General features: G+C 45.5%; 1 protein-coding gene across 5 annotated transcripts in view; it reads right to left on the reverse strand.

Annotated features, from left to right (window-relative positions):
• The window catches only part of Tsc22d3 (TSC22 domain family, member 3), a 60995-nt gene extending 41765 nt beyond the window's left edge, over positions 1-19230 (reverse strand). The window contains exons 1-2 of one of the 5 annotated variants that reach the window (NM_001077364.1): positions 19145-19230; positions 16836-17266 (exon numbers count right to left, since the gene is read on the reverse strand). In NM_001077364.1, coding sequence (NP_001070832.1) covers positions 16836-17149 — 314 coding nt within the window. In that variant the 5' untranslated portion in view covers positions 17150-17266; positions 19145-19230. Of the gene's footprint in view, positions 1-16835; positions 17267-17585; positions 17930-18020; positions 18416-19144 lie in introns of those variants that run through there. The other 4 variants (XM_006528504.4, XM_006528499.4, XM_006528500.4 and 1 more) reach the window with 4 other exon arrangements.
• Between the last annotated feature and the right edge of the window lie 670 nt (positions 19231-19900).

A 19900-nucleotide genomic window follows, 5' to 3' on the forward strand; every position in this document is an offset into this window, starting at 1 on the left:
GATGTCACTTAACCAATACATTCTGTGGAGTGGATTTCCTCCACCTTGGTCCCAGGGGCTATATAGGCTGGAGTGCCTCAAGCCCACATCAGTGGCTAATCTGCCCACCCATGTGCCATATGTGGTACATATAGAGGCCCCATGAAGCACAAGATGCCCCTAGTTGGGAATACTGAGGCCAGAAACACCTCTGGCCCCTAGCCTGCTACCAGGGTGGTAAAGAAACAAAGAGGGCCTACAGTAGGAACAGTACTGCAAGGCCAAACTGTTCTGCATGCAAGAAGGACGGATTCTGATTTGATTTGAACAGATAGGCTGTATACCAACCAAGCAAGTCTGATCAACAAGAGAATTGGCTTGTGCTGTGCTAGTGCCAGTTGCCCAAGTCCAGGCAGTGTCTTCACCTCTTAAAGATGATTTATTTGTAAGATTCTTGTTTGATTGGAGAGTTAAGGTCCTTTAGTAGTTTACATGCCTCTTTGTGGCTGTTAAACAATAACCAAGCCTTTTCTACCCCCTCCCTAATCTAACTTAAAAACTTTCAAGGTCTTTAGAGGAGAAGATCTGCTCTATGGGAGGCTGGGAGCTCTGGCCACCTGGTTCCTCAGCCTTTCCGAGCTCCCTAAACGTAACACTCATGTAGTACCTCCATCATGTAGAGAGCATGCAACTCCTTTGGCAATGAAAACCAGTTCAAGTGAGGACCAGAGCCCTATAAGCATTAAAGACACATGTAGACTCTTATTTGTGACTTGACTTAGAAGTATAATCTCCTCTTAGGGAAAGTGGTAGCATAATCTACCTCTCTTCTTTTTATTTGTTCCCAATTTCCTTCCCCCTTTCTCTCACTCAAATTAATTTCTCTTCCCCTTAGTAAATTTCTCCTCCCATTCTTTTTCTTTTTCCTACAGTCCCCAAGTTGCCAGAAAGGATTTTTTTTATTTTGCAGTTATTTAAAAAACATTGTTTTGTGGAAATAATATCCTTTCTAATCTTAGAAATCTATTAAGATTAATCTAGTGGCCAGATATCAATCAAGAAATTATTGAAGAAATAGTTCAGCCAAGGCGAGGCAAAATTATAGGCAAGTGTAAAGGTGAAAGTCAGGGCTCAAAGAATACGTGATTAATGGTTCTAGGGATGTGGTTAGGTAGCTGGGCAAGTTGAGGGAGGCTCCCGTTCTACTCACTGCCTTCATTACAATTTCCCCAGCAGTGGAGATGTTGGTGGGTATAAGGACAGTAGAAGAAAGTGTAAATAACTTGATATACTAGAAACTTCAAAATATCATGCCTGTCATGATGAGGAGTTCATCATAGTGACATGTCTACTTTTATGCCCTATAGACACTTACCTTAAAACCCAGGCCAGGATGACCAGTATTGAAGGAATCTGAACACAGTGCCATATCCCAAACACTACCTACCACACATAAAGCAGATAAGGTTTTGGCAGCCCAAGCTCAGCCACACATTGTGGAGAGGGGTATCTCTATCTATCTATTACTGTCTCTTTGTCTGTCTCTCTATCATCTATATATCTTTTAGATATATAGTCTAGAGACATGATATGAGTCTAGTGACAGTTGTGGTTTGCCAGTTCTGGATGTGAACAAATATCCAATATTACTTCCCTCCTGTTCAACTGAGGATTCCTTCAAAGCTACATAGGAAAAAAAGCACAAGAAACACAATCCGGGTTCAGTATATGCATTTTAGGATGAATGGTGCCACTGGGAGACATTTTATTGAGGGATTTACTAGCAACTATACATCAAGGAGACCTCAAACACCCTATTTCCCTCTACTTATAAGCTTTCTTCAAGGCTAATTCTTTGAGTTAAAAATATCAAAGCTAATATTCTGTTAAGCCTGTATTTTGGGGGTCATAACTCCCACATTCATTACCTGTTTTCTCTCTCTTACCGATGTGAATCCCTTGTGCTCCTTAAACTTATCTTTCTGGCATCAGAGTGTATAGGAACTGATTCAACTTTTTCTACAACCCAACCCTACACAAAGAAAGTTTATTCTTCCCAAACATCTGAATTGGAAGAGAGCATACAGACTATCTTCTCTCTCCCTCCCCAACTGTACAATGAGGGAAAGCAGTCCATAGAATGGCAGGAGTTACTTACTCAAGCTCAAGCATCAGATTGGTGGCAAAGTCTGGACTGGAAACCAGATCTTCTGGATCCAACTCTGACCCACTCTCTACTACCTCGAGCTGTAACTCTTCCAGAAATTGTGCCTCCCCGGGCTCTGGGTCCTCCCTGAGCTGGGGCTCCTCCATGAGCTGGTGTTCTTCCAGCATTTCCTCCTTCATTTCCCAGTTGCACAGCAAAGATTTGGTTGCCTGGCTAGAGTTTTTTTCCTCCTGTCTCTTGTTCTATCTCCTCTTACTCTCTCCCCGTAGCTTCCTGAATAGGGTGAGGGCAACTAGAAACACTTTAATAGACTCCAAACAAAAAGTGTTCAAGGAGCCTTAGGGTCAGCCTAAGCTGGCTCTGCTGTGGAAGCAGCGAGATGTTCCCTGCCCTGAGTCCTGAGTGGCTTTGGGGGCTCTTGAGCTCTGAGGGAAGACTGGAGCTCCTAAGGCAAGTGCTGCCCTCAGGATCTTCTGTGGAAGTTGGGCCAGTTTCCTAAACTAACTCCCAGACTAAAGAGGAGGGCCAGATCCTCCTGGGGAACCCAGACAGAGGCTCTGCCAGCCAGCTCCTGTGGTTGGAACTTTCAAAAAGACCAATGTTTCAGCAACTGATTTCTTTTCCAACCTGAACAGCAAGCTTTTCTGTCCCCTTTGCACGACTGTGGCTGTGGCAGGCAGCCTCAGCCTGAATAGAAGTAGGATTCTAGGGCTGGGGCTCCCTAATACCCAAACCACTGGTCAATTCCATTAAATAAAATCAAATTTTAAAAACACGTTTTTGGCATTTGGTGGACCTTAAACTGGTCTCCTGGCATGGAGATGTTGTGTACCTACTGGGATGGTCTGTGCACAGCCATCTAGAGATGAAAAGTTGGAAGATCATTGGATCAGAGAATCAGGAGACATAATTTCTTTATCCTGCTGCTCACTAATTGGCTATTCAGTTTGAGGTGGGTACCCACCCTACTTGAGACTTCACATTTCTCCTTTATAGTAGGAGGGGTCATACTAGATGATTGAGAAAGTCTCTGCAGTTCTAAGCCTCTATATTCTGTCTAAGGTACAGAAGATAATATCAGCCAATCTTGGAAAGTTCAGGTCTCAAAGACATTATCTATCCCCAGGAGCCTCATAGTGCTATGAACACCTTCCTAAATTGGCAGTAATGTCAGGAAGGCACCCCTGTGCTTATGTATGCTTTGATTTCTGATAAAAACTGGGAGGGGAGGTCATTGGTCCTGTGGAGGTTTGATACCCCAGCATAGGGGGATGCTGGAGGAGTGGGGTGGGAAAGGGTGGGTGGGTGGGTGAGCACCCTCATAGAGGCAAAAGGGAGGGATAGAGAAAGCTTGACAGATTGGATTTCAGTTGTAGTTCTGGGCAGGAGAGGGATTGTGACTGACAGCAGATGGAAGGAGCTAGGGAGAGAAGGATTTAGGGAGAAAGGGAGGCAAGGATGTTCTATTACCATATGATGTGCCTAATGATAATGAAGGAATACTGGGACTGTCTTCTCCCTTAAATTTCCTAGTCATACAGCCACCAATTTCTAAACAATGGCACTAAGGTCTTCTAGAAGAACTGTAAAGCTCACAGTATGTTAGATGACTTTCCATTGTATGGGAAGCCCTTATGTCTCATGAACACACAATGCCTGAAGACATAGCACTTAGTAGTTTACTTTTGAACAAGTAGTAGTCCATTAGTTTTTCAGAAGGTCCAGAACCAATTAGTTTTTCAAGAAAGAGATAAAAGAACAGCAAAATGTGGCCCAATCTCTCTAAGACCTTAGATTTCTAGGACTAAGCTACCTGCCCTTTAGCACTGGACCCACCATGCAGCCAAAACAAGGTAATCTTAAAAAAGCTTTGAGGACATAGCAATTTTAGAGACAAGGCTATTTGGAAGGGGTGCCAGCTTCCAGTGTCTCATGTAATCCAAGCTGGTCCCAGATATATTACATAAATAAATGAGCATGACCTTGAACGCCTGATCTTCAGGCCTCTACCTCCCAAGGGCTGGGATTGTAGGCATGTGCCATCATGACTAGCCTTTTCAACATGTTAGTATTTTAATCACTTAATTGACCTTCATATTGCTCATCTGATAGGCAATGAACTCTTCAAAACACAGAATTTCAAGGCCATTGTGACAAATCAAGACTCTTGATCTGCTAAATCAAGACTATGTGATCTCGGCAGCGAGACCAGTTCCATGGAGAGGGTTGCTGCTATTTTACAAGGCTTCAGTGAGCTGTAGAAGATTCAAAATCCACCTTTGAGGACATTAATGGTGACTAGATTTTCTTTTTAATCTTCTTGCTACCGAATTTGGCCAAGACACATTCACAGTGGGTCACTGGCAATTACTACGTAGGTCTTAAGAAGGGAGATTTCTCTAGTCCCAGTGAAGACTTCTTAGGCTGTGTTCTCCAGCTTCCTGCCTTTTTTTGTGATCAAGCACAACAATATATTCATAGGTGTAGTTATTATTTGATACTATCTGTACTAATAAGTTTTAAGTTTCCTGTGGCAGGTAATCTCGCATGGCTTATTCTGTCTCCTTCTTTCCACAAGCACCTGGGTATAGGCAATCTTATTCTACTGTCTTCAGAATATAATGAGCTCCCAAATCATTAAGTTTAGAGAATAGGAGTGATCCATTGTTATTATTTTAGCTAGGAGACAAGGTTGGAAGATGCTGGAAGGGGTCCTAATGGTTCCTTAGTTCATTCCCATATACCACTCAGTCACACAGGAACATATACTAGCTGTAATGACTTGCCTCTAGTGGAAATATAATTGTTTTTACAAAGATTTAGTTTTACTATTTTTAATTACAGATTTGTGTGAGAATCAAGGGGCCTATGGACCCCATAGTTGTCAGATTATCCTGAAACTGAAGATACAGGCCATTGCAAGCTGCCCAACATGGGTGCTGAGAACTTAATCCGATTCTCTCTGCAAAAGCAGTACAAGCTTTTAATGGCCAAACTATCACTTCAGCCAAACATTATCCTTTTAATTATGAAACTGCCACATTGGCATTCTGTATCATGTGCTTTCCTTTTCTATATAAGTTCTTGTTTCTAACTTCTTTGCTTCCCCTGTCTGTCCCCTTCTGCCATGGCCTTTATTAAACCCACCCTATCCACTGATAGCACTCCATCTGTCCCATACTTTATAAATAATACCTTTTGGTCATTTTGTCTAACTTCTTTAGATGCATATAGTCAGGAAGTTCTCTTTTCTATCGAATCTCAGTTGTTCATGCTATAGTATAGGCCTCTTTCCTCTTATTCTGTCCCTAGTCTGGCTGGGAAACAGCTAGCCAACATATCTGAGTTGTGACTTTTCTTGTATTTGAAAACAAACTTCCATCTCTTGATTATCCTCCACTATCCTGCCCTTAAATCCATGTATCAATGATCTTAGTTCCTTAGCTTTGCCAACAGGTGCCTCCAAGCCAGGTTTACCTCTTGTTGGCTCTGCAAGTACTATATCTCAATCCCGACTCTTCACAATCAGATTTCCCTTGAATCCCACTGACCTTTTAGCTGTCATCTGCCTTTTCACTGTGATGAGATCACTTCTCTCAAAGGAAAACTACTTGTGACCCTCTGATGAATTTCTGTGCTCTCTTCAGTACTGTAGTCCCTGCTTCTCTTCTACATCCAGGTTATTATTTCTTTCAGCCTAGACAAATATCTGACATTACCTTGGGCTCTAGAAAGGAGTGAAACCTGAACAGTAAGAATCATTCATAGTTCATAAGAAGGCTCTTCTCTCAAAAGAGGGAGAAAAAAAGACCTCTCCTCAGTTGTTCGTTCGTTTATTTTGATTTTGTTTTGTTTTTTTTTTTTGGTGTGGATTTTTTTTTTTGCCGTTGTTCTGTTTAGTAAATAATTTACAAAAGCCAGTTTCCTCCCCGCAGGCTATACCCACTTTATTCCTGGTCCCCAGGGCTAGCCTTTACACATTTCCATACTGTCATGGACTATTTTTAGCAAAGGATGACATTAAAAGGTAGTTACCTCATAGGCTTCAAACTTATCTATTATCCTTGTCAGAATATTGTTATTCCTACTGCTTTGGACCTGCTGGTCACTCATGGCCTAGATATATTTCTAGGGGTGTGAAAACTATTTGCATGGCATGACTTGAAGGGTTCCCAGAAAGTCTTTTGTCTGCACGTCTTCCTTTGGCCTGTGTCTGGTAATGAGTATTTCAATACTAGAGATTCATTTCTTTAACACAGTTACCACTTTCTTCGAAGTCTTTGTTATACTCTTCCCTCTTGGTAGTTTGAAATTTATATATTCATTACCATCACACCATCTTGTTTCTGCCTAACTCTCTCAGATAAGATCATGGATGGCTTTTATGTATTTCCCATTGTATCCTCAGTGTCTAGCTCAGTGAGCCTAGAGTATGAAAGATATGCAATGAGCATTTCTTGTTGACTGAATCATCTCATGAACTTAAGTGTGACTTCTTCAGAGCACTTGTAAGAAAGGATGATGGACACAGATGTCCAAGACTCTACTGGGGTAGATAGAGAACACTAGAAAAGAAAGGTGAAATGCTGACCTTGAGCAACAGCTTACTTTCTCAGCTGACCTGAAGCTGGTCGGTCCTTTGGCTACTTTAGTTCCCTCCCCCTTCCTGCCAACTTGAAGTTTCCCACTTTTCTTAACCCGTTCAACGGTCTTGATTTAGAAAGCATCTGTAAAAGAGTTTGCTGAGATGTAAACAAGCCTAAAATGACACTGTACTGGGCCGCCAGCCTCTTTTGCCCAGAAAGACGTAGGCAAATTTTACACACACGCACACACTCACAATAGCACCCTGCTTCTAAAGGGTCCTTGTAGAAATGGAAGCTGAGATCCAGATATGAAGCTGCACCCCAGGTTCTCTTTCTGGGACTTACCCTGTACTGGATGATTTAAGTCAACCGTCTTGGTTCCAGTGACCATAAGACAGAAGTATCATCCTACTCCCATTCTCTAGATGCCTTCATCTACATAAGGATAATTCAAGCTCCCGAGGAGAGGGTTATCGGGGTTAAGCTTGTTTTGAGGCAAAAAGGAACAGTGAGGGAGAATGCCAAAGCAAGCCTTTCTCTCTTGTTCCTCAAGCTTGCTAACTCTGGGTTTCAGCCCAGGAAGACAAAAGTTTTCCCACCCAGGCCAGCCCCTTCCTACCAGGATCCCTGTGGGGCTGGCAAGTTTCTTCTCTCTTCTCCCAACCAGAGAGTCTTACATCCAGCCAGCCAGCCACGAAACACCTGCCAAAGCCAACCCGTTCGTTAAGGCTCTGCTGGAAGCTGCCGCCATGAAGAGACTCTCCCTTCCTAGTTTGCTTTGGCACAACCCACGCTCTACTAAGCTTAAGACCTTTCTCTCAAGGAACATAGCCACCACTCAGCTTTTAGAGGCTCAAAGCCTGCAATACTTCCTTGCCTCAAGTCCTTGGTGGCAGCTTCTTTACTCCCCATGGCCACAGCTTCAATTCCTCCTCAGACCCTGGCCTTAGCTTCTGATCTCCCTGTGTCCTTTATGGTGCCTTGCAGAGAAATTAGGAATTCAATAAATCCATACTCAGAGCACAGTTATAGCAGGACATTGGTCAATAAATGATGGACTGATTAATATAAGTGTTTGGTCACTCCATACATGGCTAAATGAGATACTACCATTATTCATTTCTCTGTGCACGAGAGCAGGGAGATTACGTGGTCTTAAAACTCAGCAGTTCTTATGCTTTCCCCTTCCAGCTAAGAGCCAAAAAGGCTGAGGGAAGAGGGACGAGTTTAAAATCGTGGTAAGGGTTTATAATTTTCCTAGATTTTGGCTGTGATGTGTCTTCAGAACTTGGAGTGCCTAGCTCTCTTGAGTCCTGAGATAATGGTTTTGGGCTTGTCCAAGTACTCATGAGTACTATCTCTGGACACAGCTGCTACTGATTTCCAAGCCACTAAAAAAAAAAAAAAAAAGAAAAAAAAAAAAAAGAAAACTCGTTTCCCTGCTTCCCTCGCTTTTACTTGGACTATAGAGCAGTCTCCTTAGCTAACCTGAGACTGTGAGCCACTTACTTGGTGGCAACACAGTGGAACAGGGTGGGGCAAACACAAGGGAGGAAAAGAGGAGGAGTTACTGACTTAGTCACACACTTTGAGCCAATGGAATATCACATTGGTGGGGATATATGTGTTGTATATAGACTTATTTTTAAAAGAAGAATGTCAGAATCTAGCAAACCTAACTTTACTAAGGCAGAGATGCCAAGCTGGTAATGTGAATTTCTAAATAGGCAAAAAGAAAACTTCCAAACAAAACAAAACACAAACAAACCAACAAACCTGAAACCCACTGTGCGATCAGGGAAACCTGGGGACTTTGAGACTTTGTGAGGAATGGACGGGAAACTGGCACGCGAGGGCTTTTCTTTAAATGGTTCCTCTAGCTTGGGGTACACCTTCTATCAGACTAGGGTATCCAGGAAAGTTCCTGGCCTGTCAATAAGATGGAAAAAGGCTTTTCTGAGACCTGTTCTGAAGCCCCTTCACAGCATTCTGTTAGTACTGCACTATTCAGAAAAAGTAGCAGTACCCCTCCAAAATGACTTCAGTCAAACCAAATCCACTCCAGCTTGCCTGTCTGTTTACATTTGCTTCTAAGTGTGGGACTAACTCGACTCACACCTTGAAGTCTGCACATAACTCTGAGCCAAATGTTTGCCTCACATAGGGAATAGCAAGCTTTTCCTTGGAAAGTATGAGCTCCATTTAAACCTGAAAACGGCTTCTGAATGCCTGGCCCTGGGGGAAGCCCACCACTGAGCAAGCAGAAGCTTGATGCCTCAGTAACCTGGCACTGTTACATAAGTCACTGCATGAGATATGAGTCAGGGCCCTGAGGCTGGCATAGGCTCAGCCCAGTTTGGAAAGTGAGGTTAAACAGCAATGTAGGAGAGGTGCTAAGGGGCTAAGCTACAATGCAGCCACTGGATCCACATTCCCTCTCACTTCTCAGTCCCTTTTCCTCAAGGATAGTTAGAGCCAATTTCGGGCCTATACAGCTTAGAAAAGTGGAATCTCCACCAGACTCCTACATTGCAAGCAGCTGCTCGTCATCCTTTCTGAAGTGAAGACAAAAAAAGTATATTGAATACTCACAGCTATTTTTATGAGCAAGTTCTTCCTTTTAGGAAGGTCACTACAATACTTTGTTAAAGGCAGGCGACCGATTTCAGGCTTGATCTATCTAAAAAATGTTATTCCCAAGAAAGGGAGGCAATTAACATGCTTTGGTCATTACTGAACATTACCTTGTTTTCTCTTGGACTAGTGTTTGCACGCTGGGAAACTTCTCATTTCGTCTTTTGTGTTGGTTGGAACTTTACACCTCTTACGGCATTTCTAAAAGTTCAATAGCTACTTTGGGGATGATTTCTAGCCAGAAGGTACAAGTGAACTTACCTTGCCTGCTGATAAAATCATCCCTTTTCTAGCATAACATTTGCAAAAGCTTTCTTTCTTCTTCTAGTTTATCCCTATTCCAACTCCTTAATTCAGCATGGATAGCAGTAACTTCCAGAAGCCATTTTTGCAGTCTGAGCCCTCACTGGAAGGAAGCTGGTAAAGTTGGGTTCTAGCCTTCAGTTCTTTGTGGGGCTCCCACTAACCTATGTGATTCCATGGAGAAATTCCAAAGCTCTGGCAGAAAACGAAGCCCTAACCCTTGCCCCATTATTGCAGGCATTGGGATGGGAGAGTATCTTTCTGACCCTTGTGGTCATGGAATGCTCTCCCTTGAGTACACTGAGCACACAACGTGCCCCTCCAAATGAGCCCAAGCTTTGGCCTCTTTCAGCACACTGGTTTCTCAAGGGCTCAAAAGACTATTGCATGACACCAACCAATTTGTTATGTAAACTCAGCCAGCCATGGCAGATTACAGCTTTGCAGTTATCTTGAGGGATGCCTTACATAAGAGGAGAAAGTTCAGGTAGGAACAGATTCACAATGAGCAAACACAGTCCAATGGCTACCACCACATACAAACATAGACGACCTCATCCCTCTGAAGCAATTCACAGTCGGGGGCTAGTATTTTGCTGTGCTCCATCATTTAGGTGGCCCAGAGACCCTGGAAACCTTGGCCAGACATATCCATCTCCATTTATTTAGACGTCTTGGCCTTCAGGAGTGAGTCTGGAAAGAAGCCAACACTACCTGGAATTGAGAGCTTGCCAGTTTATCTGGAAGTAAAAATATAAGCAAGGGTGTTAACTACCTCTTCAGACAGGGAGGGAAAATAAGGTCACCCTGGAAAGAGTTATCTTCTAAGGTATGGGCTCACATGGGTCCTCTCCAGACTAAACTGACAAGAAAATAAAATCAATGCCCCATTCTGAACCTCTTTAAGAGCTAAACCTTCCACGTACACTGCTTGTGCTCTCTTGTTGCTTAGTGCCCCACATTGCAGCACCTCACCTAACCTGGTCTTTCGTGAATCCAGCACTGTTTCTCCACTTTGATTCTGTAAACTTGGCTTTTCTGTGTTACATTCTTATTGAATTCTACTTTCTATGAACTATATTACTGTGTCACCAGAGATGAGAAACAATTCCACACAAGGAAATAAATGACAAATAATGGCTCTAAATGGTCAAATTTTTTGATGAAAAATAGGTGAAGAATGCCATTCCCAGGTATATACCCCCAAATAATTGCAGACAGTTACTGGAGCACAAGCTTGTATAGTACTCACAGCAGCATTCCTCACAATGGCCACACAAAGTAGAAGCAATCCATGTCTCTTGATAGATGAATGCATAAACAAAATGCGCTACAGCAATAAAATGGAATATTTTTCAGTCATAAAAAGAAGTGAAGTACTGTTACAACACGTTACAACATAGATAAATCTTGAAAACGTGAGTGAAAGAAGATGAACGCAAAGGATCATATATTGCACAATTCCACTTATATGAAATAGCAAGAATAGGCAAATCTATAGAGAAAGAAAGTACCAGGTTATCAAAAGCTGGAGATTCAAGAGAATGGGATGTAACCACTTAGTGAGAACAATGGCTAAAAATGGTAAAATTTAACAAATATTGAACCACTATACACATAAAATACATGTGTATGCACACCCATACCATATATATATATCACAGACCTACTCAGGTAATGGTTGGGGTTAGCAGGGCACTAAGCTTACTCATCAGCATATGGACTGGCCTCAATATACTAGCCTGCCAGCACATGCAATTCACATCTGTTCCTTGGCAAAATGACAAGGATTTTTTTTTTTTGGTATAGTAGGGTTCTCATGAGGTATCCAAACCCTGAATGTTAAGTTTTCAAATGCATTTGTATTTTTTAATGGAGGTTGTCACTTAATCCAAGAGTGCCTATTCTTTGTCAGACTACTAGACACTTGGGAAATAGTTAATTTACTTTGGGCTAAGGAAGAACTTTCGAAGCATGATACCAAAAACAAAAATCACAAAGGCAAAGAATGACAGGCTTAACCACATAGAAACTCAAAACCTCTCTATGACAAAGAATTCTGTCCTTGAAATCAAATGGTAAATTAATTGACAAAGGGTTGCAATCACAGGGTTCAGGGTTTCTCACAGTGCAGTCTAGATGCCAGTGATGTTTTAAGAGGGGAGTTTCAGACAGTACAAGGACAGAGTTGAATTTTAAATATTATGAAAATTTTCTTTAAAAAAAAAACCCAGCCTGATCTCTAAATCTAACTCCTCCTTCATGCTAGTGTATAACAGCTTATCAAGCTATAGAAATATTTCATATTATTTTCTGAAATTTTGTGTGAGAACCTTTTGGAGGCAAGTCAGCTTACAGGTAGAATCCTAGAAAAAAATTTTGGAACTTAAGAGAATTAAGACTCAGAGTATTTGAGATGACACTGAGAAGATATGCTCTGGGCCCAAAGGTTGATTTAGTCAGGTGTGGTGGCTCATAACTGTTATCCCAGCACTTGAAGGGCAGAGTTGGAAGGATTACCTTGAGTTAAAGACAAACTTGGGCTATACTGAGTTCCAGGACAGCCAAGATTAGTCTGAGGTCCAAGCCATCTTGGTCTGTAGTATGAAACTTTATCTCAAAGGAAAAAAAATCTTAGAAGTAAAACTGAGGTTATAAAAACAGCAATCATAAAAACAGCAATCATAAAAACAGAATATTGCCAGTTACCATGTTAGTTTTCTAGACCTTAAAATTCAGGTAATTAAGCTCACACAAACTTTTATTTTAAGAAGTTCATTTTTTAAAACACTGCATTAAAATGAAAAAATTCAGCTAATTTCCCAGCGTACTCTACTTTCCTCCTAAACTTTCTAGTATTCAGAAGCATAGTCAAATAAATGAATTTAAGTCTAATAGTGTGACCAACCATCCCAGTTTCCCTGAAACTATCCCAGTTTGATTATCAGAGTCCTGTGTCCCATGGAATAATTGGACATTTTTACCATTTGCAAAGGTTCTGGAATCAGTTTTATTTGCTTCATTTGTATGTATGTATGTATGTTTGTTTTTCCAGACAGGGTTTTTCTGTGCAGTGTGGCTGTCCTGGAACTCATTCTAGACCAGGCTGGCCTGCAACTCAAGAGATCCACCTGCCTCTGCCTCCTGAGTGCTGGGATTAAAGATTAAGCACCTCTTTAGTGTTAGTTTTGTTTTTTATTTATTTATATATTTGTTTGTTTTTAGTTTTTTGAAATAATTCTTTCATCAGAGACATCCAATAGACTCCAGAATGTATGATCTCAGTTGGAGTTTTGATATTGCTCTTTATTGCGAGACATAGGGCAAGTTACTTAAAATTCCCAAGAATAATTTCCTTTTTAAAAAAAAAAAGATTATTTTATGTATGTGAGTACACTGTCACTGTCTTCAGACACACCAGAAGAGGGCATCAGATTTCATTACAGATGGTTGTGAGCCACCATGTGGTTGCTGAGAATTGAACTCAAGACCTCTTTTAACCACTGAACCATCTCTCTAGCCCTCCCTTCTTTTAAAAATGAAAAGCAAGCAGGACCTGGTGGCTTTAATCCCAGCACCCAAAAGACAGAGGCAGGTGGAACATTTTTAGTTTGAAGCCAGCCTGGTCTACGAAGTGAGTTCCAGAACAGCGGGAGCTGTTACACAGAGAAACCCTGTCTCAAACAAAAACAAATATCGGTGTAACACCAGTTTTGTTGTGTCGCTATAAATACCAAATGAGACTAAACAGATGCTATTCTCGGTATACACTATAAATGAACAAGAATTGTTAGCCAAATCCTCTATGGTTATTGGTTATATTACAAAAGGTTGAAGGTTTGCTGTTGAAAAATACATTTTTTCCCCAATAGTCTAGAGGTATATAGCAAAAGTCTGCATATTCATTCTTGCTGATTTCTATATGTACAAACACTCCATCTGAACTTCTACCATACTATTAGTTACCACATGTGATTAAAACTGAAAAAGAGCCGGGCGGTGGTGGCGTATACCTTTAATCCCAGCACTCAGGAGGCAGAGGCAGGTGGATTTCTGAGTTCGAGGCTAGCCTGGCCTACAAAAGTGAGTTCCATGACAGCCAGGGCTATACAGAGAAACCCTGTCTCCAAACTCCCCCCCGCCCCCCCAAAAAAACTGAAAAAGAAAATTCCACATTTAAACACTAGTAAGGATTTTCTATGATTAAAGATGTGGGGTTGAAGAGATGGTTCAGTAGTTAAGAGTTCTTGGTGCTCTTGCAGAGGATCAGGGTTTGGTTCCTAGCACCCACATCGGGAAGCTCACAACCACCTGTAACTCAACGGGTTCTGATATTCTCTTCTGGCTTCCATGAGTATCTGCACAATTGTGTGAATGTGTGCATGTGCACACACCCCTCAACAAAAACTTTAAAACATTTAAAAAAATGTTAAGTTGTGACATCTTTACCTCCGCGTATACCAACAATGAAGTGGTTATTTGTAATCACCAGAACAACCACCTGTGCCGAATACTGGCTGCATAAGTAGAGGCCAAAAAGAACCCAAGCAAATTAAACCCAAGTCTACCCTCAGATTTCTTACATGCTGTCTTCCAAGAAAATCAAGGCCTAAGCTGGGAGATAGGGACAGATCAAAACAGATTAACAAATATAAATCAAGAACAGGACATGTCTTCTTCCCAAGAATGCTAGAGGCCTTGAAATAGCAGAAGAAAAAGCAGGCTACAAGACAAGGGCTGGAAGATTGGCTTCTCCAATAGATGTGGCCTTGAAAACTTAAAATGGGAAACACACTCAATCAGAGACCTGCAATGTCTTTTTGTGAATTGGAATAGGAATAAAAATTATGGCTGGATTACATAGGTAGAAACCCATGGAATCAAACAAAGCAACAAAGGAAATGTTCATATAGCAGGCTGTTCAACCTAGAGATTGGAGAAGGCCTATAGCCAGCAATAACAGTCTTCTAGTTTGCAAAGAACATGTCATTGTAGCCTTGCAGTTTGCAAAGAACATGTGCAAAGCTTAAACTGAATTTTGGATCTCCAATACCAACTAAGGAAAGAGTGGTGTGTCCTGCTGTAATTATTATTATGTCACTCCCTTCTGTCAGTGAAGCCTGGTAGCCTTCTAGCTTGTTCTGAGATAGTAGCATAGCACACTGAGTTGTTCTGGTCACAGGAGTCATTGGGAGGTGCATACCCCCTAGTTTGTTCTCTTCCCTTATACAGTGCCTTTAATATTCCTATTAAGTAATGTTTCTAGGCTTTGTCAAGAACCAGGTATCCAAAACTGAAGTAGATGACAAAAGGTCTTTCAAGAACCCCAAACAATCAGGATACTCCAGAGGTGTGACACAATGCGAACTCTTCTGCAAAACTCAGCCTCCCACTTCACTCACTTAGGTTAGATCCTCCTAAGGCCTAGAAACCGAAATCATCCTCTCGCTCCACCAAAAGTCTGAGAGGAGTCCCTGCTTTCCCAGTTAGAAGCAAATACAAAGGTTCTCTCCAGGTTTCTCCCCTCTCCCCCACCTTTGCCACTTTCCAACTGAGCTGTGCCAGCAAGCAGATCATTCCACACCCATTAAGGATTGTGCTTTTCACGATTTCAGTGTCTGTGGGCTGAATACACTTGTAGTAATATTTTACCAAAAAGGAAAATTCTCTTGAAACCTGTTCTATCTATAGCTTGGCTTTATTTTAGGCCATGAAATAATTTGATGTCTATCATGAGGTACGTGAAAAATGCTTCAATGGTATTGACTATGCCTCAGAGATACATCTCGATATAACATTAAGCCTTGCTTGTCCCCACCAGGAAATCAACGGGGCTGGAGTGAGGAAAGTAGATTTGTCTGGGAGACACTCTTGATAGTTATGAAGAGTGCCTCCTGCATGTCTGGATAGCCTTTTACAATGTCCTATTTGAGTTTCACTGCCATGCACGTAATGAATGAGTGCTCAGCATTTCCCATCACATTGGGCACACTACCTGCCCAAGACCTAGAATCTGAGAGATAGAATGCACTGTACAGGCACTGTACAGGGAGCACTGAGGTCCCGTAACTTGCTCAGGCTCATACAAAAAGATAGAAGCATAACTTGCACTACCACCCAGGTCTCCCACAGCAGGGATGTCGCTCTTACATAACTGGTGTCATTAAGCAAGAAAAAAAAAATCCACCCCAACATGCACACACACACATGCAGACACATGCTCGTATGCATGCATATACATGTTCGAGCTTGTGTATACACACACACACACACACACACACACACACACACACACACACAGTCTCAAAGAACATAAAACCCATAGGGTTTCCTGAAGTTCTTGCCCCTAAATTATCTGAGTTCTAAGTCACTAACACCAGAGTATCTCATTGTTGGGGATGTTGTAACAGTTGCCCTGAGCATTTCCACTGTGTTTATTTTCTCCCCCTTTCCCATTCTTACCTTCAGTTTCCAGAAAATCTGAAACACACTCCAACACAGAGGCTACATGGAAATGGATTCATCCACTCTCCTGCCATTCTGAGGTCTTGACGTGCTCAAAGTGATAATCCTAAACTAAGTTTTCTGGGGTTGCTTTGCATCAGAATGGAGGGCCATAATCTAGAGTAGATGGGCTCCTCCCTACCTTGAGTCTCACAGGCTTCTGACCTTTTTCCCCATCCCTCTCCCCTGATCAACCCCCATCTGAAGCCTGATTTGTGAACGACTGACTAGTCAATTGCCAGTGCCACTGAGTAACTTGAAGTTACTTCCAGTCCTTCTAGTTTCAGTCCCACTGAGTTGGGTGGAACTCAAATTCCAAGAGAAGCCCATGGCAGAACTGTCTGAAGGACTACAGAAAATGTAGGGTGCACGTACAGTTACTTTCAACCCATATGGAGTCATCCCATTTTGTGGGCCCCGGGGTTTGCAAGCCTTTCCAGGCTCCATTCAAAAAACACACTTACAGATGCTAGAATGCTGTGAGCTCTGGTAGGCTCTAGCTAGCTAAGAGGTCTCCTATTCATGACAGCCTAGGAGCCCCCCCACCCCCATGTCCCCTGGGAATTTGCTGGTGTGTCTCCCCCCCACACCCCACCCCACACCCTGTCAGAGGAAAAGATCCCGTAGGGCCACTTTCGAGGTCCTTCTGGCCAGCCACCCACCTGTGGAAGAAAAGTAGAATGGAGAGCATGGTCTGGTCTATGTTGCGGTTGCAGATGCCCTCATTGATCAGGTAGCAGGGGTCGCGCACCACGGGCTCCATGGAATCCTGGCGCATTATGTTGTTCAGCTTGTCAGTGTTGAGGTTCTCGAAGACGAGCTTCTCCTGCAGCTGCCGAAAGTTGCTCACGAAGGGGCTGCCCGGGCTCTCCCCGCTCTTCTCCTTCTGGAGCTCGCAGCGGTTGGCCAGGTCGAGGCAGCAGTTGCAGCAGTCGAGGCCAACAGGTGAGCGGCACTCGGTCTTGGGCTGGGCCATCTTCTCCGGCTTGGAGGCAGCGGCGGCGGCGGCCTGCTCAGGGAGGTCGGGGGCGGCCGGCAGGTGCGCACCTGCGGAGCTAGCCTTTTGGGACTCCAGGGTGCCCGGAAAAACAAGCTGCGGGCAAAGTTGGAGAAATTAGCGCCTTAAAAAAAAAAAAAAAAGAAAAGAAAAAAGAAAAGAAAAAAAAAAAGAAAAAGAAAAAAAAAAAGCCGTGCCCGCCGCGGGTCGGCTCGGGCCCCCTTCTGGTTGGAGCGCTCGGGGTGCGAATAGAAACAGCTGGACAAACAGCTCCCAGCGGCTCCTGCGGGCTCACTTCCTCCTCCTCCTCCTCCCCCTGCTCCGGCAGCCGCGGCGGCCCCCCTCTTCCCCGTCCCCTCCCCCGGAGGATCCCCGTGCGTCCCCCCCCCACGCCCCCCCCCCACCCCGAACGCACTCCCAACTTTCCCAAGTGCGCGCGTGGCTCCGGCCGGACCTGCGTGCGAGGCGGCAGGAAGGGCGGGCGGGCGGCCAGGGAGCGAGAGAGCGAGAGAGAGCCGCAGCGCGCGCGCCCTTCGGCGGCGGCAGCCCCGCTTCTCCCGGCTCGCGGGGTTCCGCGGCTCGAGCGGTGGCGGCGCCGGCGGCCGCGGCCGGTGGCCCAAGGGCGAGCGTGTGAGCTAGCCGCGAGCTCAGGAGTCCGCGCCGGGGCCGTGACAGCATGTAAATGAGCCCCGAGGGGCAGGCGGAGGACGCGCTGCCGCCGCCGCCGCCGCCGCCGCCGCCTCTGCCACTCGCCGCCGCCTCCCCGGCCGGAGCTTGAGGGGGCCCCCTGGCGCGCGGAGTTCTCCTCCCTCCGCTCCCCACACCGCCCGCCCGCCCGCCGGCCGCTCACTCGCACGCCCGTGCTCCTGAGGAGCCCGCCTCAAGCGGCTCCCCCGCGACGCGCGCCTCAGCAGCGCTGGGTGGCTTTGGCGCTCACCGCCTGAATGGCCGGGACGTCCAGCAGCGCGCGCCTCCCGCTGTCGTCTGGTGTCCCCCGCGGAGCCGCTCGCTCCTCTCCTGTCCGGCCCTGGCCGGCCGGCGGCAGTTATCTGTCCGCCCGTCTCCCCGCCCCCACCGCGCCTGAGACTCACGCAGCGCCCCCGCCCCCTCACCGCACGGGGTCTCGAGGGCTCTCCCGAGTGGGCCAAAGGTCGCCGCCGGGGCCGCTGCCGCCACCGCCACCGCTCGCTGAGGGGGGTGTCCCCCGGAGCGCCGGCGTTCGCGGCCCTGTCGAGAGCCACCGAGTCAGCGGGCGGCCGTCCGAGAGCGGCCCTTTAAACCGCCGCCCGCCCGCCCCGCCATGCAGCCCGGCTTTTCTTTTTTTTTTTTTTTCCTTTTTTTTCTTTTTCTTTTTGGGAAGCGCCAAGAGACCCAAGTGTCGAGGCCTCGGCGGTGGCTGTGGCGGCGGCGGCGCCACCCCCCAGAAAGTGCCAGAAAACACAAGCACCTGAGAAATGCCCCAACTCCAAACTCCCAAGAACCGAGTCCCCAGCGGCCCGAGCCCGCTCCTCCTCACTTGTCACCTCCGCCCCCTCCTCTTGAGCTCTGTTTCGCTCCCCACCCCGGGTCTCAGCCCCGAGTCCCCTTCGACGCCATCACTCCCGGTCCCCCGCTGTCCGCGCTGCGGGCTCCCCCGGGCCTTGCCTCTCCTCCCTCGCCGCGCGTCTCCCGCTCTTCCCGCTATTTTGGGCACCGGGCGTCTTTTTCTAAGTTTCTTCCCATGTTGGGCCGGGTCACTCCTTACTTTCCCCCACCTTGTCCCCTTCCCGTGTGTCGCCGCGCCCCTCCATTTCTGGCCGGCCCTCGCCTCCATTTCTCCGTTCGCGCCTTGACCCCCTCCCCTCTTATTTCCCTCCTTGATTTCTCTCCCCGCACCTCACCTTAGCGCCCCTCTTTCTCCTCACTCAGCTTGGCTGCTCTCTCCATGCGCCCCGACCCCAGAAAGCTGTCCCCTCGCGTCCCAAAGCCCCCTACCTGCCACTTCAGGTAAACCGGCTCCGTCGACCCCTCGAGAGACTTGCCCAGCAGCCCGCACGCACGCAGAGTGAGAAGGGGAGTGATGCGTCTGTCCCGTAATGGCGGCGGAGGGATCTGGGAGAATAAACCCGGGGCGGAGGTATAGTGAAAGGGCACATATAGGGGCCAGCCTGGTGCCCTGGGGTGATGCCCCTGCTGTCTGAGCTGCGGGGACGCGCAAGGTGACCATGTAAGACAGCTTTTTTAGAATGTCTCAGAACTTAGAACATGTCGAATGCGGAGCATTTGAGCAGTTTTTGAGTCTTGGACAAATGAAAACCCGTTCACAATATTCAGGGGGTTTTTATATAAAACCCAAATAAATTTCTATTTATTCCTACTCCTTTACAACCCCCCTCCGCCCCCTTCATTTGCTTCATTCAAGAACCCAGGGCATTTGAAATACAGCAGTATATGCTGCCATCTTCTGCCCAAAACCTGAACTATTTTCTGTTCCCGTGTAAGGTTCCGCCGCTCAGCGGGACACTACAGGTGCCTCCTGGTGGAAGAATCCACTGGGACTCCAAGCCGGGGCAAGAGTTGCTCAGTTTTAAGAAAGCTGAAGTTCCAGTTGCCTGAACCCTGATAAATGTGACTTAAATACGTTTGAAATTTCCTAGACTACTGTGGCAGAGCGCACCCCAAGATCCCAGCTACTCGCAAAGCGGAAGCAGGCTTGTTTGTGTCAGGCCAGGCTGAACTAAACAGTGAGAT

This window comes from Mus musculus, chromosome X (assembly GCF_000001635.26).
Source record: "Mus musculus strain C57BL/6J chromosome X, GRCm38.p6 C57BL/6J".
Taxonomy (NCBI): Eukaryota; Metazoa; Chordata; class Mammalia; order Rodentia; family Muridae; genus Mus; species Mus musculus.